At 39.0% G+C, this 12984-nt stretch overlaps 1 protein-coding gene across 3 annotated transcripts in view; it reads left to right on the top strand.

The window, feature by feature from the left end:
• The window catches only part of LOC126162764 (nonsense-mediated mRNA decay factor SMG8), a 101666-nt gene that overhangs the window by 33528 nt on the left and 55154 nt on the right, over nucleotides 1–12984 (top strand). For all 3 annotated transcript variants that reach the window (XM_049919455.1, XM_049919454.1, XM_049919456.1), the window contains exon 6: nucleotides 11860–12050. In XM_049919455.1, the coding sequence (XP_049775412.1) occupies nucleotides 11860–12050 (191 nt within the window). The remainder of the gene's footprint in view (nucleotides 1–11859; nucleotides 12051–12984) is intronic.

The raw sequence follows: 12984 nt of genomic DNA, 5'->3' as shown, positions 1-12984 counted from the left end.
CGTCTTTTTCTAATTTCCCCCTGTTTTATCATTGTTTCTTTGACTATGGTTTCACGTTCATGCATAGTCATCATTGTGCATGGTGGAAATTCTACGAGTTCAGTTATAATGTTGTCTGGTTTTAGATGAAACATAATTTCATAAGGTGAAAATCCTGTGGAAGTGTGCTGCAAGCTGTTCATAACATCTTCAAAGTCTCGTACGTGGTCGTACCATGTAGGATGTTTATGACTGCAATATGTACGACATAAATGACCAATCTCGCGCATATACCTCTCAGCTGGGTTTGACGATGGATTATATACAGATATTTGAACATGTTTGATTCCTGATTTATCTACAAAGGCTTTCCAAACTTTTGACAAAAACTGAGAACCGTTATCTGACAAGATTGCTTTTGGTTTCCCAACATTTAAGAAATAGTCTTTTTCAACTTTTGTAACTATCTCTTTACCTGTGGCTTTTCTGACGGGATACAACTTGATTAGTTTAGAAAATACATCCACCATGACAAAAATGTAGCAGTGCCCACTCCTACTCCTTGGAAGTGGCCCATAGAAATCAACAGCGACTAAGTCTAGAGGTTGTGCAGGAATAATGTTTTGCATTTCACCTTGACATTTTCTGTTACTTACTTTGACTTGTTGGCACTTATCACAAGTTGACAATTCTTTTCTAACTTTCTTGGCCATATTGTAGAAGTATACGTTTTCTTGTAATTTCTGCATACACTTCTGTATGCCACAATGACCATAGCTCTCATGAGTATATCTAATTAACCTCTCAGCTTCCTCCTCAGGCCAGCATAGTTTCCAATTGTCCGAGTCTTCGTCAGTTCTCCTAAACAGAGTACCTTTAAACACCTTATAGTACTTATCTAATTTTTCATAGTTCTTTTTCCCTAAACAGCTCTTTACTAATTTCCAATTTGCATCACGGTTCTGGTTCCTCCTGATTCTATCACACAATGATCTAACAACTTTTTCATCTGTGACCCCTTTAATATACCTCATTTTAAACTGTTTTTCTTCATTCTGATCAAAAATTTCTGTTTCCCCTCCTACTGGTAGCCTTGATAGAGCATCCGCAACTATGTTGTCAGTGCCTTTAATATACTTAATTTCAAAGTTGAATTGTTGTAAATACAATGCCCATCTTGTAAGCCTATCATGATAGAGCTTGCATTCCTGTATATAGCTTAAGGCTTTATGATCAGAGTACACTATTACCTTATGTCCAAGTAAATAGTTCCTGAATTTTGAAAATGACCACTGTATGGCTAATAGCTCTTTTTCTGTTACTGTATAGTTCTTTTCATGCTTCAGTGACATTCTGCTTGCAAATGCAATTGTAGCATGAACTGTCTCCCCATTGATTTCTTTTACTTGAAATAATTCAGCACCTAGACCATAATCACTGCTGTCAGTATGTAAACAGAAAGGTAAATTGAAATCTGGTCTGTGTAACAGGTTCTGGTTATTCAGTTCCTTTTTTATTATGTCGAAAGCCTCTTGACAATCTTTACTCCATATCCAAACAGTGTCCTTCTTTAACAAGTTACTTAGACAGGGTGTGTTTAAGCTTTGTTTACTTACAAATTTTCTGTAGAAACCACATAGCCCATAAAATGATTTCAGTTGTTTTTTGTTACGGGGTATAGGAAACTCTGCAATAGCTTTAATTTTGTCTGGATCAGCCAAAATTCCTTTTTCTGTTATGACATGTCCCAAAAATTTTAATTCAGGTACTGCAAATTTGCACTTTTCTAGTCTTAGTGTCATTCCCCCTCTTCTAAGTTTCTCACAAGCCTGTCTTAAAAGCCCAACATGCTCATTCCAATCTTGTCCCGTTACTAAAATGTCATCTACATAAATCACTAATTTGGACACAAGTTCCTGCCCAAGCACATGGTCTAAAGCTCTAATGAATTCTGCTACTGATGAGTTCAAGCCAAATGGGACTACACAATACTGATAGCAACGGCCATTGTAAAGAAACGCAGTGTATTTCCTAGATTTGGGTGCCAGGGGTACTTGGTGGAAGCCTGAGGTTAAGTCTAGACTTGACATTAATTTTATGTCCTTGAACTTGTGCAACAGCTCATCAATGTTTTCAGGGTGGTCTGTTTCTCTGTATAAGATCTTGTTTAAAGGCCTTGAGTCAAGAACTATTCTCACTCCGCCATCCCTTTTTGACACAACTACCAGTGGGTTATTATAAGCACTGATACTCCTTTCAATAATGCCACACGCTTCCATCTTATGTAATTCTTTCTCAACTGCTGTACGTTTTGCTATGGGCACACCATACGGTTTTATGAAAAATGGGTCATGTGGTCTTACTAGCAAAGTACATTCGTAACCCCTAACTTTCCCTGGAATATTGCTAAAGACATCACTGTATTCCCATAACAAAGACTCTAGTTCCTGTTTTTGCTCATCATTTAGGCCGCTAGCTTCTGAAATCTTAGTGTTTACCAGAGTGTTGAAATCTACTTCACTTAAATCTAGCTCCGTTTTGTGTTTGTCAACATATCTTTTCTCCTTTACAAGATTTATAGTGTTAAATTTATCATTACACAAAACTGTATTTGATCTGACAAATTTGGTGGAGATACACCCCCCATTTGGTGTTGTTATTATAACTTTTTGTCCTCCCCAGTCAAATCTTGCATCTACACTCCGAATCCATGACATCCCGAGAATACAGTCCTCACCGAGGCCTGGTATAATTAGGCATCCATGTGTAAATGTGACTCCCTCAATTGTAAAAGATAACAAAGTTTGTCTTTTCACAGTTTTACTGTGTTTTCCTGTAGCCCCTCTTATTTTCACCCCAATGACTGGCATTTCAATGTAATCTTTCTCGCACTTCAGCTTTTTGCTTAGAACTTCAGATATTCCTGACACCTGACTCCCTGTGTCTATAAGGCACTTGCCTTCCCAGGTACCAACTTTTGCTCTAATGAACGGACTACCTATGTCACCACCTTTTTCAGGCTGAACGTATTCATACAATAAATCATTTTGAATTTCACTGAAACAATGACTTTCTGACTTACAAGTACCTATATTCCTGTCACCTTTATGATCTACGGTCATTACATTAACACACACATCATTAGCACTGTCACTTGCATTTATAATTTCCTCAATCCAAATATTTTCATCCATATAACATTGTTCACCACTAAGGTATTTATCCTTCAGTTGCTCAACAATAATCTGTTTAGTGTTTTTCCACCAATCAGGATATAAAATTTGAGACATATTAAGAATCATTTTTCTAAAATTGCTATCATTTTTAATTGCATCACTATTTAGCCACATATTATAAAGAAATAATTCACCTTTGTTCATTGCAAATGGTAGCCTACTTGCACAGTCAGTTTTACTGTTCAGGGAATCTTTATCAACTGCCCAGGTTCCTTCATAAGATGTTGGATTACAGAGCCTATTGGTTGTGACACTGGCATTAACACCACTTAAACTGTTAATAACATCCTTGGGTACATCTACAACATGCATACCAGTATCTCCCACAACACCCAATGCCTCCATTTCCTCTTTCAAGCAAACAAAATATTTTTCACCATCATCATGTATCATTGAATCTTCATTTTCCCAAATACTACAATCATCAACCTCTCTCTTCTGAAAACTTAAAACGTTGCTTTCACACCCAAGTGTTTTTGATTCTTTGCTCGTTAAATCAGTGTCAACAATTTGCTCACTTGGTTTCCTCATCAGTGCATCAATTCCTAAATCATTTAAATCATTAATCTGCTGGTCCTCTGAGAAACTACAAGCCTCTGCCCATTCATAAAATTCAACTAAGTCAATTATTTTCTCTGGCTCTTTATTACAACCAATGTGTTCATCCTTAACGGGTACTGTGTTTAGAGGGTAGTACACGTTCCTAAGATAACTACTCATTACTTGAGACGTATCTCTTGGTGCAACGTAGTCACTGTTATTGGTCCATCTATTATCTATGCTTTTCGCCCCTACCTTTTGGACCGACAATGGAGCGCATGCTAGTTTTTTACTTCATGACTTCCCATAGCATTTTGACTCCTGGTGTCACTATGTTCACGCCAATTCCTGTTTTCAGAATCCCTGTAATTACTTCTGTTCCAATTGTTCCCAGATTGTCCTCTTGAATGGAAATTATAGTTTTCCCTTGAATGGAAATTATTATTAATATTCTGACTATTTTGTTCCCTATGATGAAAACTATGGTTGTTGGGCCTACTGTTTTCCCTCCTGTTAAAACTAGTGTTTCCCCAACTATGATCCCCACCTCTTTGTGCATGATTGAAATAGTTTTTTGGTTTCCCCACTTTGTCTATAATCCTGTCAAGTTTATCCACATAGTTTAGAAATTGTTCAATGTTGTCATCTGGTCCATACGCTAGGTCCCATTGCACATCTGCTGGCAACCTTCTCTTTAAAGCATCTATCTGTGTGAGCTCATCGAAGGGTTTGCTCAAATGTACAAGTTTCTTCAGTTGATTCTTACAAAACTGTTTCATAGTCCCCTGTGTTTCTCTATAATTTGGCCCATTCAGGAACTCACTCTTTATCCTGGCTTGTTCAGTTTCAGACCAGAACCGTTTTAAGAACTCAATTTCAAATTCTGTATAAGACATGTCCATAGAAAAATTTTGATTGGCCCATGACAAAGATTCTCCCTCCAAAAATTTTTTAACAAACTTAATTTTGACACTTTCACTCATATTGGGCAAAAAATTGTCTCTACAACTCTGCAGAAAGTCAACAGGATGCAAACTACACTCATTAGAAAAGTTTTTAACTGGAATATTGGATACTAAGGTACATGTGTTCATAGAAAAATTTTTGTTAGCTACATCATTGCTAAATATTTCAAACTTTTGGTTTAACTCTGATACTGTACTTTTTAATTCACTAACGTCTGTCTTAGTTTCAATCTCATGGAGTTTTACTGTGTTACTGACTGTTTCCACTTTATCATTCACAACATTTAGTTTAGAATCTACTCTACTTTCAAGATCTACTGCCATAGCTCTTACATTTACACAAACTGTATCTATTTGATTATTAACATTAACAAAACATTTTGCATTTTTCTCTCTGTCTGTGACCAGTTCATTTTTTACAGACTGAATTTTGTTACTCAGACTAGATTTTACTTCTCCCACTTTAGATTCTACCGCCAAAATCTTTGTTTCTGCCTTGCTAAGTTTCTTGTCTATCTTTAAAATATCGTTGCGAAGTTTATTACCCCAAAGTAAGACATTATCAAATTTTTTGTTCATAGCTCCCTCTAGGCGCGACACTTTCTGATTTATAACCCGAAAACTGTCCGCGACCGTCTGATTCATGCTTTGCAATTGTTCTTCATTAGCTTGTAAGCGGGCTGCAACAGTCTGATTTAAAGCTAACGATTGTTCCATCATTTGTAATAGTGATTTAATGTCCGACGTCTCACGTTTTGATGAATTAAGACTCTGATCCGCTTCTTTGACTGACTCATCTTCCGTTTTTACCGGCATGTCTACGACCCCAAACACTAACAAATTTTCACAATCCTGTTCGGATTCAGCACCACTTTCCTCTTTCACAATGGTCATTTTCGTGAAATTTCACACACAAAACAATAAAAGGAATAAACAGCACTAAACAAATGTACTTATCTTTTCAGTCTGGGTCCTCACTCACGTGGTTAGTCCACTTTACTGTTTCGTTTCGTCTCCCTTTACTTCCATGTATAGCACTTCTTCGTACCACGTGGTCATTAGACTTCTGCAAAACAGATTTCGTCAATCCAGTACATATCAATGTCTTGATCCCGGACGAGCCCCCAGTTGTCACGAACCGTCTCTACTTTCAGGGAAAGTTAACTCCATAAGGACACCGTTACGGTGTGGCTAATGGCTGTAAAGTAATTTAGTAGAGCTGGCCATGATGTCTCCTTTGTTGATGCTGCTGTGTCTGCGTTGTCCTTGTGGCTTCTTGTTGTCTAGGCGATGATTCCTTGGCTGCCTTGGGTCCAAGAAAAAGGTGCGGGTTTTTTAATTATTACTGGACTATCGAAAAATGATGCAGAATTCCACGGTTTCTTTGTATCAAACACATTTATTGCAAGAACTATATGCACAACCACACTCAACCGCGGCTAACACACAAGTGACCGAAAAACCGTTGTCGACCAAAGATCACAGTCATAAAGTACAAAGAACATACAATACAATACAATACTATTCCAATATCGATCGCAACACCTAATTTAGTATTATCTTAAGTGAAACCTTTTTTTTTAATACGACTTTAGTATATAATGAAATAAATAATGAAATGAATAATGAAATAAAATGACGTCTATTTGTCAGTTCCATTACAAGAGCAACGCCGGAAGCACCTGCTTCATGGTGGCAATGAGCTCCATCTGCTGCTCAACCAAAACCTGCACTAAATCCTCCATGCCGCGGATAAGCTGCGAAACCGGAACAACGACGCAACACGCGAAAGAACGACCCTACTCGTCACCAATTGTGTAGTAACACGGTTCACGTTTACGTAGCACTTCACTTAGCATAGACCGGGACTGAGTCCTAGGCAGGCCCGATGTTGACTGACTGGGCACGGCCCGTGCTGCCTGAGTTGTTGTTGTTGTTACGCCGGCAGAGGTCGCATCCGAATTCTCGTGTGCCCACTGGTGGACGGGACTCTACTTGCGGCAACTACCGTCCGTGACGCGCCGTGCCGATGTGTGCCTCCCGCGATATTTCTGGTGGCTACTGCAAAGCTAGTAGGAGAAAAGCAGGGATGATGCTGTTGCTTAAATTCTTGGTGTCTGTTCTTTTGCCATTGATTAAGTTCTTAAATTGTATGGATGTGTGGTGTCTTTTCTTTTGGTCATGTCCAAAAGAACAGACACCTTGCAGAATCCACAGCTGTGATACATGTTGTGTAAATTGAAGGTGGAGACGGGAGACATGTCTGAAAGAACAGACATCACACATTCATATAATTGATTTGCATCAATGAACAAGGAATCCACCACCTTCAGTGCAGATGCACAATTAAGGCTGGAAGGCGTACCCAGATAGTCCACGCAATTGAGATACACACCATGTCCAGGTGACGCAGTGGTTAACACAACTGCCTAGTGAGTGGGAGGTCCCGGGTTCGAATCCTGGTCCGGCACACATTTCCACTCATCACTTCTGATTCTGCATAAAGTCCTGATGTATCTGACATCAGTAGTTCCTTTCCTTTCCTTTCTTTTCCTTTCTCCCTGCCTCTCCACCTTCAATTTACACAATATATTCTTCAACATATGCTACAGTCAGTTAACCCAAATATGTGCCTCAGATTGGTGAAGAATGTGTGTGTGTGTGTGTGTGTGTGTGTGTGTGTGTGTGTGTGTGTATGGTTATAATAGAAGGAAACATTCCACGTAGGAAAAATATACCTAAAAACAAAGATGATGTGACTTACCAAATGAAAGTGCTGGCAGGTCGACAGACACACAAATGAACACAAACATACACACAAAATTCAAGCTTTCGCAACAAACTGTTACCTCATCAGGAAAGAGGGAAGGAGAGGGAAAGACGAAAGGATGTGGGTTTTAAGGGAGAGGGTAAGGAGTCATTCCAGTCCCGGGAGCGGAAAGACTTACCTTAGGGGGAAAAAAGGACGGGTATACACTCGCACACACACACATATCCATCCACACATATACAGACACAAGCAGACATATTTAAAGACAAAGAGTTTGGGCAGAGATGTCAGTCGAGGCAGAAGTGCAGAGGCAAAGATGTTGTTGAACGACAGGTGAGGTATGAGTGGCGGCAACTTGAAATTAGCGGAGATTGAGGCCTGGTGGATAACGAGAAGAGAGGATATATTGAAGAGCAAGTTCCCATCTCCGGAGTTCGGATAGGTTGGTGTTGGTGGGAAGTATCCAGATAACCCGGACGGTGTAACACTGCGCCAAGATGTGCTGGCCGTGCACCAAGGCATGTTTAGCCACAGGGTGATCCTCATTACCAACAAACACTGTCTGCCTGTGTCCATTCATGCGAATGGACAGTTTGTTGCTGGTCATTCCCACATAGAATGCATCACAGTGTAGGCAGGTCAGTTGGTAGATCACGTGGGTGCTTTCACACGTGGCTCTGCCTTTGATTGTGTACACCTTCCGGGTTACAGGACTGGAGTAGGTGGTGGTGGGAGGGTGCATGGGACAGGTTTTACACCGGGGGCGATTACAAGGGTAGGAGCCAGAGGGTAGGGAAGGTGGTTTGGGGATTTCATAGGGATGAACTAAGAGGTTACGAAGGTTAGGTGGATGGCGGAAAGACACTCTCGGTGGAGTGGGGAGGATTTCGTGAAGGATGGATCTCATTTCAGGGCAGGATTTGAGGAAGTCGTATCCCTGCTGGAGAGCCACATTCAGAATGTGATCCAGTCCCGGAAAGTATCCTGTCACAAGTGGGGCACTTTTGTGGTTCTTCTGTGGGAGGCTCTGGTTATTTGCTTCTGTACCAGGTCGGGAGGGTAGTTGCAGGATGCGAAAGCTGTTGTCAGGTTGTTGGTGTAATGCTTCAGGGATTCCGGACTGGAGCAGATTCGTTTGCCACGAAGACCTAGGCTGTAGGGAAGGGACCGTTTGATGTGGAATGGGTGGCAGCTGTCGTAATGGAGGTACTGTTGCTTGTTGGTGGGTTTGATGTGGACGGACATGTGAAGCTGGCCATTGGACAGGTGAAGGTCAACATCAAGGACAGTGGCATGGGATTTGGAGTAGGACCAGGTGAATCTGATGGAATCAAAGGAGTTGAGGTTGGAGAGGAAATTCTGGAGTTCTTCTTACAATAATAAAATTCTTTCCTCACTTGCAAATATCCTTAGTAATGTTGGAGAATCTGTCTGTTTCTCTCAGATATCCTCTAACTGCACAGATGTAAGTATCGCCAAGTTATGGTCAACGTATACTTTATATTATCCTTGAAGTAAGTCTGATTGTAACTCATCTTGATCACAGTAATAACTGCATAACTTCTCTACCTTCAAGAACAATAAAGTATGTATAACCTTATCATTGGAAACTAATGATTCAAGTTTTTATAACAAGTACAATTTCTGAAGATAATATTCACATGCTTCCTCAAACAGCAATGGTTTTTGGCACATTTGTAGCTCGTGAGCAGGCACTCAACACAGCTCAGTCTTTGGAGGAATGATATATTGTCCTGGTGATGAAAAAGAAACAACATGATTTGTTGTTGTTACAAAAGAAACATATGACTATTTTAAAACTTAATAACTCTTGTTAAAACTCATAGTACGTACATTTGGTTGGCTGCTGCGGAAAAAGCATGTTATAGCTGAGTTTGTGACACTACAATACACAGCCATTTTTCCCCCTTTTGTTAGCACCACAGTCACATTGCATTTATAAAATGACAACATTTTCACCAGATGTCTAAAAGGAGTGTGATGTCCAGTACAGTCCACTATTAATTTCAGCAAGCAAAGGTTTTTGAAGTGCTTTAGCACATTTCGTAACCTAATTCCAAATTATGGTGTGTTAAATTCTGATATTGTCAAAGTTCATGTTTGTATTCATGATTATCAAATGGATTACATTATGTATCCTTATTTGCAACATCTCAGCATTATGACACTTTTTACATTGGTTCCAGGTCTCAGCAGCAGTGATCATTAGCACTGCCCAAGGATAAAATTTGTCCACAGCACTTTTGCTGTACTTTTTAAACTGATAACATGGTTCCATTTGCAAGCTCTGCCAATATAACCTCTGTACTCTAATTCCTGGTTGAAGGGGACAAGGAGAATGAGTTAGCAGCTGTTAAAAAAGGAAATGCTTTTGTATATTGATCATGGATTATTTTATTTGAAATACTAATTGTACTTTACATCAGCCAATTACAAAATTGCTAAACCACAAGCCCTTGGCTGGTGCTTCAGAAAACAGTCAAACATCTCCATGATTACAACTCACTTTCAAAACTGGTAAAAATGTATGAATTTTGGTTTTCTCACCATCTTGCCTTTTAAAGCTCTTAAACCAGCCAACTGACCTTCCCTTCCCTCTTGCAGAAAATCTATTGATTTCCAAAAAATGCATGCGTATGTCCATTCCAACAAACTGGGGTGAACCTATGAGGTTGTATCCAGTCCCAGGCCTATCGAAATTACAGAACTCCATCATACAGAGAGTTTTCCTCTCAGAATCCGTATCTCACAGGGTTAGCTGCAACCCTTAGGACAAAAAACCCAACACAGCTTTTGTTTCATACTCCAACATTTTATCTGGAGAGTACTATTGGAAGAACTGGTATACAAACAAAACCCTCCAAATACTGACTAGAATGTTTGAAAACTCCCCTTCGTTGAGCATTACAAGCAGCACTAACAATTAGCAGATCTAAGTAGAAATCAAACATGTTAATATATTTGTTCATAAATTTGTCAGTAAATACGTGCTTAAGAACAATGTGTTGTCATTTCTAGGTGTAATTGCAAACACCATACAGATCCTCATGAGTGTCCACAGACATTAGGTTTACTACCTCTCCTGTAGACAGTCTAACATGACAAACATTTTTAGAAAGCCCATCACCAAAAATAATATTATACTGAAATGCTAATTTTAGTATCAACATCAGGGAACAAAGATAATTTTCAAAAATGAAAGGAGAGTCATTCATTTGATACATCATTGTGAAACTGATAGAATATGTGGTAGTTATTAACAGAACTCAACAAGAAGAAGGAAGAAATGGTTAATAAGAGGGTTGGAACTTTAATAGTGGCAACTATTTATTTACAGCTTGTACAAAATAGATACATGTTTCAGAGTTTTACTGACCTTCAAAGTAGTCTGCAGCTTTGTGTATAACCCATTGCCAGCGAAGTGGAAGTTGTAAGATACTCTTAGCAGTCCCAGTTGTGTTGACAGTTCAAGTGGCGCGGTGTATTGCCTGGTGAATTTGTAGTAGTTCTGAAGCAAATGCCGTGAAGTGTTTCCTTCAGTTTAGAAATAGAGCTGAACTCACAAGGGCTTAAGTCAGGGAAGTGCAGTAGGTGGTATAGCACTTAAGCAGCCCCATCAGTCAAACAGATCAGTAACAGCTTGCACTGGACATGCTTGAGCACTGTCCTGCAAAATGATGGTCAGGTCCTGCAGAAAGTGTCATCACTTCTGTCTCTGTGCTGTTCATTTTTGGAACACAATCTACGACCAGCTTAGAGTTGCCACTATTAAAGTTACAATCCTCGTATTTCTAATTCAATGGTGTGTGCTTACATTCTGGTGCTCTAAATAGAAAGCAGAAATCAAGACTCTGGATTTTACAAGTCAAAGACTCTCATAAACTAGATGATTGCTTTTGCAGCATAGATATATCTATAAATGTGGGAAATATTTGGTGTCCAAGATCTGATGTAGGAGGTGTGTAGTTTATAATAGTTCTGTTTTGAAGTTCACTTAAAATCTTATCACATTATTTCATTGTTAACATGGAATTTTTATGACCATTCTTTAGTTGGAATAGAGTTGTGTACAATATTTATTTGTTTTAACTCTTCCCAAAAAGAAAAATATACAGTTTCTATCAAAAGAAAACTTTGTTAACCACCTACAGATTATTGTTACCTGACGGTAGTAGTTGACAATAATTAACTTAGTTTGACTATGTTTGTGAGTCATTACTAATGGCAGATGTTATTCATATCTTAGAATTAGTCCACAGCATTAAATTAGCCAACACCTCTCATGTTAAGATCTACTGTGAATTTTCAGCAGCATTATATATCTATTAAGTGGTAATTGTAATTCCAGCACCAATTCACTTTTTGCTATACCAGCAAATCAAGAATTTGTGTATGTGCGGACGAAACCGGACCCTACAAAGGACTTCATGAGCCATATGATAAAATCCCTTATCAACTTCTGCCAGAATCCAGTATCTGTTGACCGTTTATCTGAGGGAATGAAAAATGTTACTGTCAGCAAGCAAGATGAGGCTGCAGGTCTGTATAAAGCTGTTTTTGAGAATACTATCTTCTATCCAAAGAGATATGTAGAGTTTGTTTCAGTTTGTTTGTTTCATGAGTAATTGCAGCAGAGTCCATAGTGAAGGAAATAAGTTTATGGATGTTGTTTTGGTTGTGATGGCATCAATGAGGTTCTGGAGCCTTGTGTTTGATAGTAAACTGGCTTAAAATCAAGGACTGTAAGACACTACAAATACTAATGATGGGTCCTGGAGAGTGTACAAAGCTTGTATACTCCAGTTTCATAAGGTTTTAAAGCAGCCCTGCTTATGTATGGATCTGCAAAGCCAGCCCTGTACCCAGCCTCTTTGAGGTAATCTGGTATGCCACTACTGCCCACCCAGTGGCAAATCCATATGGTACATCAAGCATATTGATTTGTTTTGGATCTTATAATTAGGTCTTGCTCCTTCATTGTACAATTTAATAAACTCATTCTGTTCTCTATTTTCAGTTGAGCATTAGTCGTTCAAAAATTCTTTGAATATAGTTCCTAGATTCCACAACCTGTTTCATTTCTGGCATTCAGATTCTGTATCTATAGCTATCAAAATACTATCCAATAATAAAGCATTTTTCTCCCCTTGTTGATAAATCTGTATGACATCTTTGGTTATGTGAATTAAAACTTTGCATCCTATCACACGTATATGTCATACACTAGGCTTTCTACCTGTCTGCGCTTCATAAGGTTACTTTTCATTGTTGTGGCTGTTTGTAATATGATTACTTATGTATGCCACAGTGAACATCAGTTCAGCTTAAAATACTCATGGAAAGTTGCTCCCTAGCAACTGTGAACTTACCCATATCTGTTAATGTTCTATTCAGGCATTCAGCTACAACATGTTGCTGGCATGTACAAGTCATAGTTACTTCCTGCTGAAGACCTTCATATTCAGAGAACTGC

Source organism: Schistocerca cancellata, chromosome 2 (genome assembly GCF_023864275.1).
Source record: "Schistocerca cancellata isolate TAMUIC-IGC-003103 chromosome 2, iqSchCanc2.1, whole genome shotgun sequence".
Classification (NCBI taxonomy): Eukaryota; Metazoa; Arthropoda; class Insecta; order Orthoptera; family Acrididae; genus Schistocerca; species Schistocerca cancellata.
Note: the sequence above shows the minus strand (reverse complement) of the source record. Positions and strands in the feature narration are given on the sequence as shown.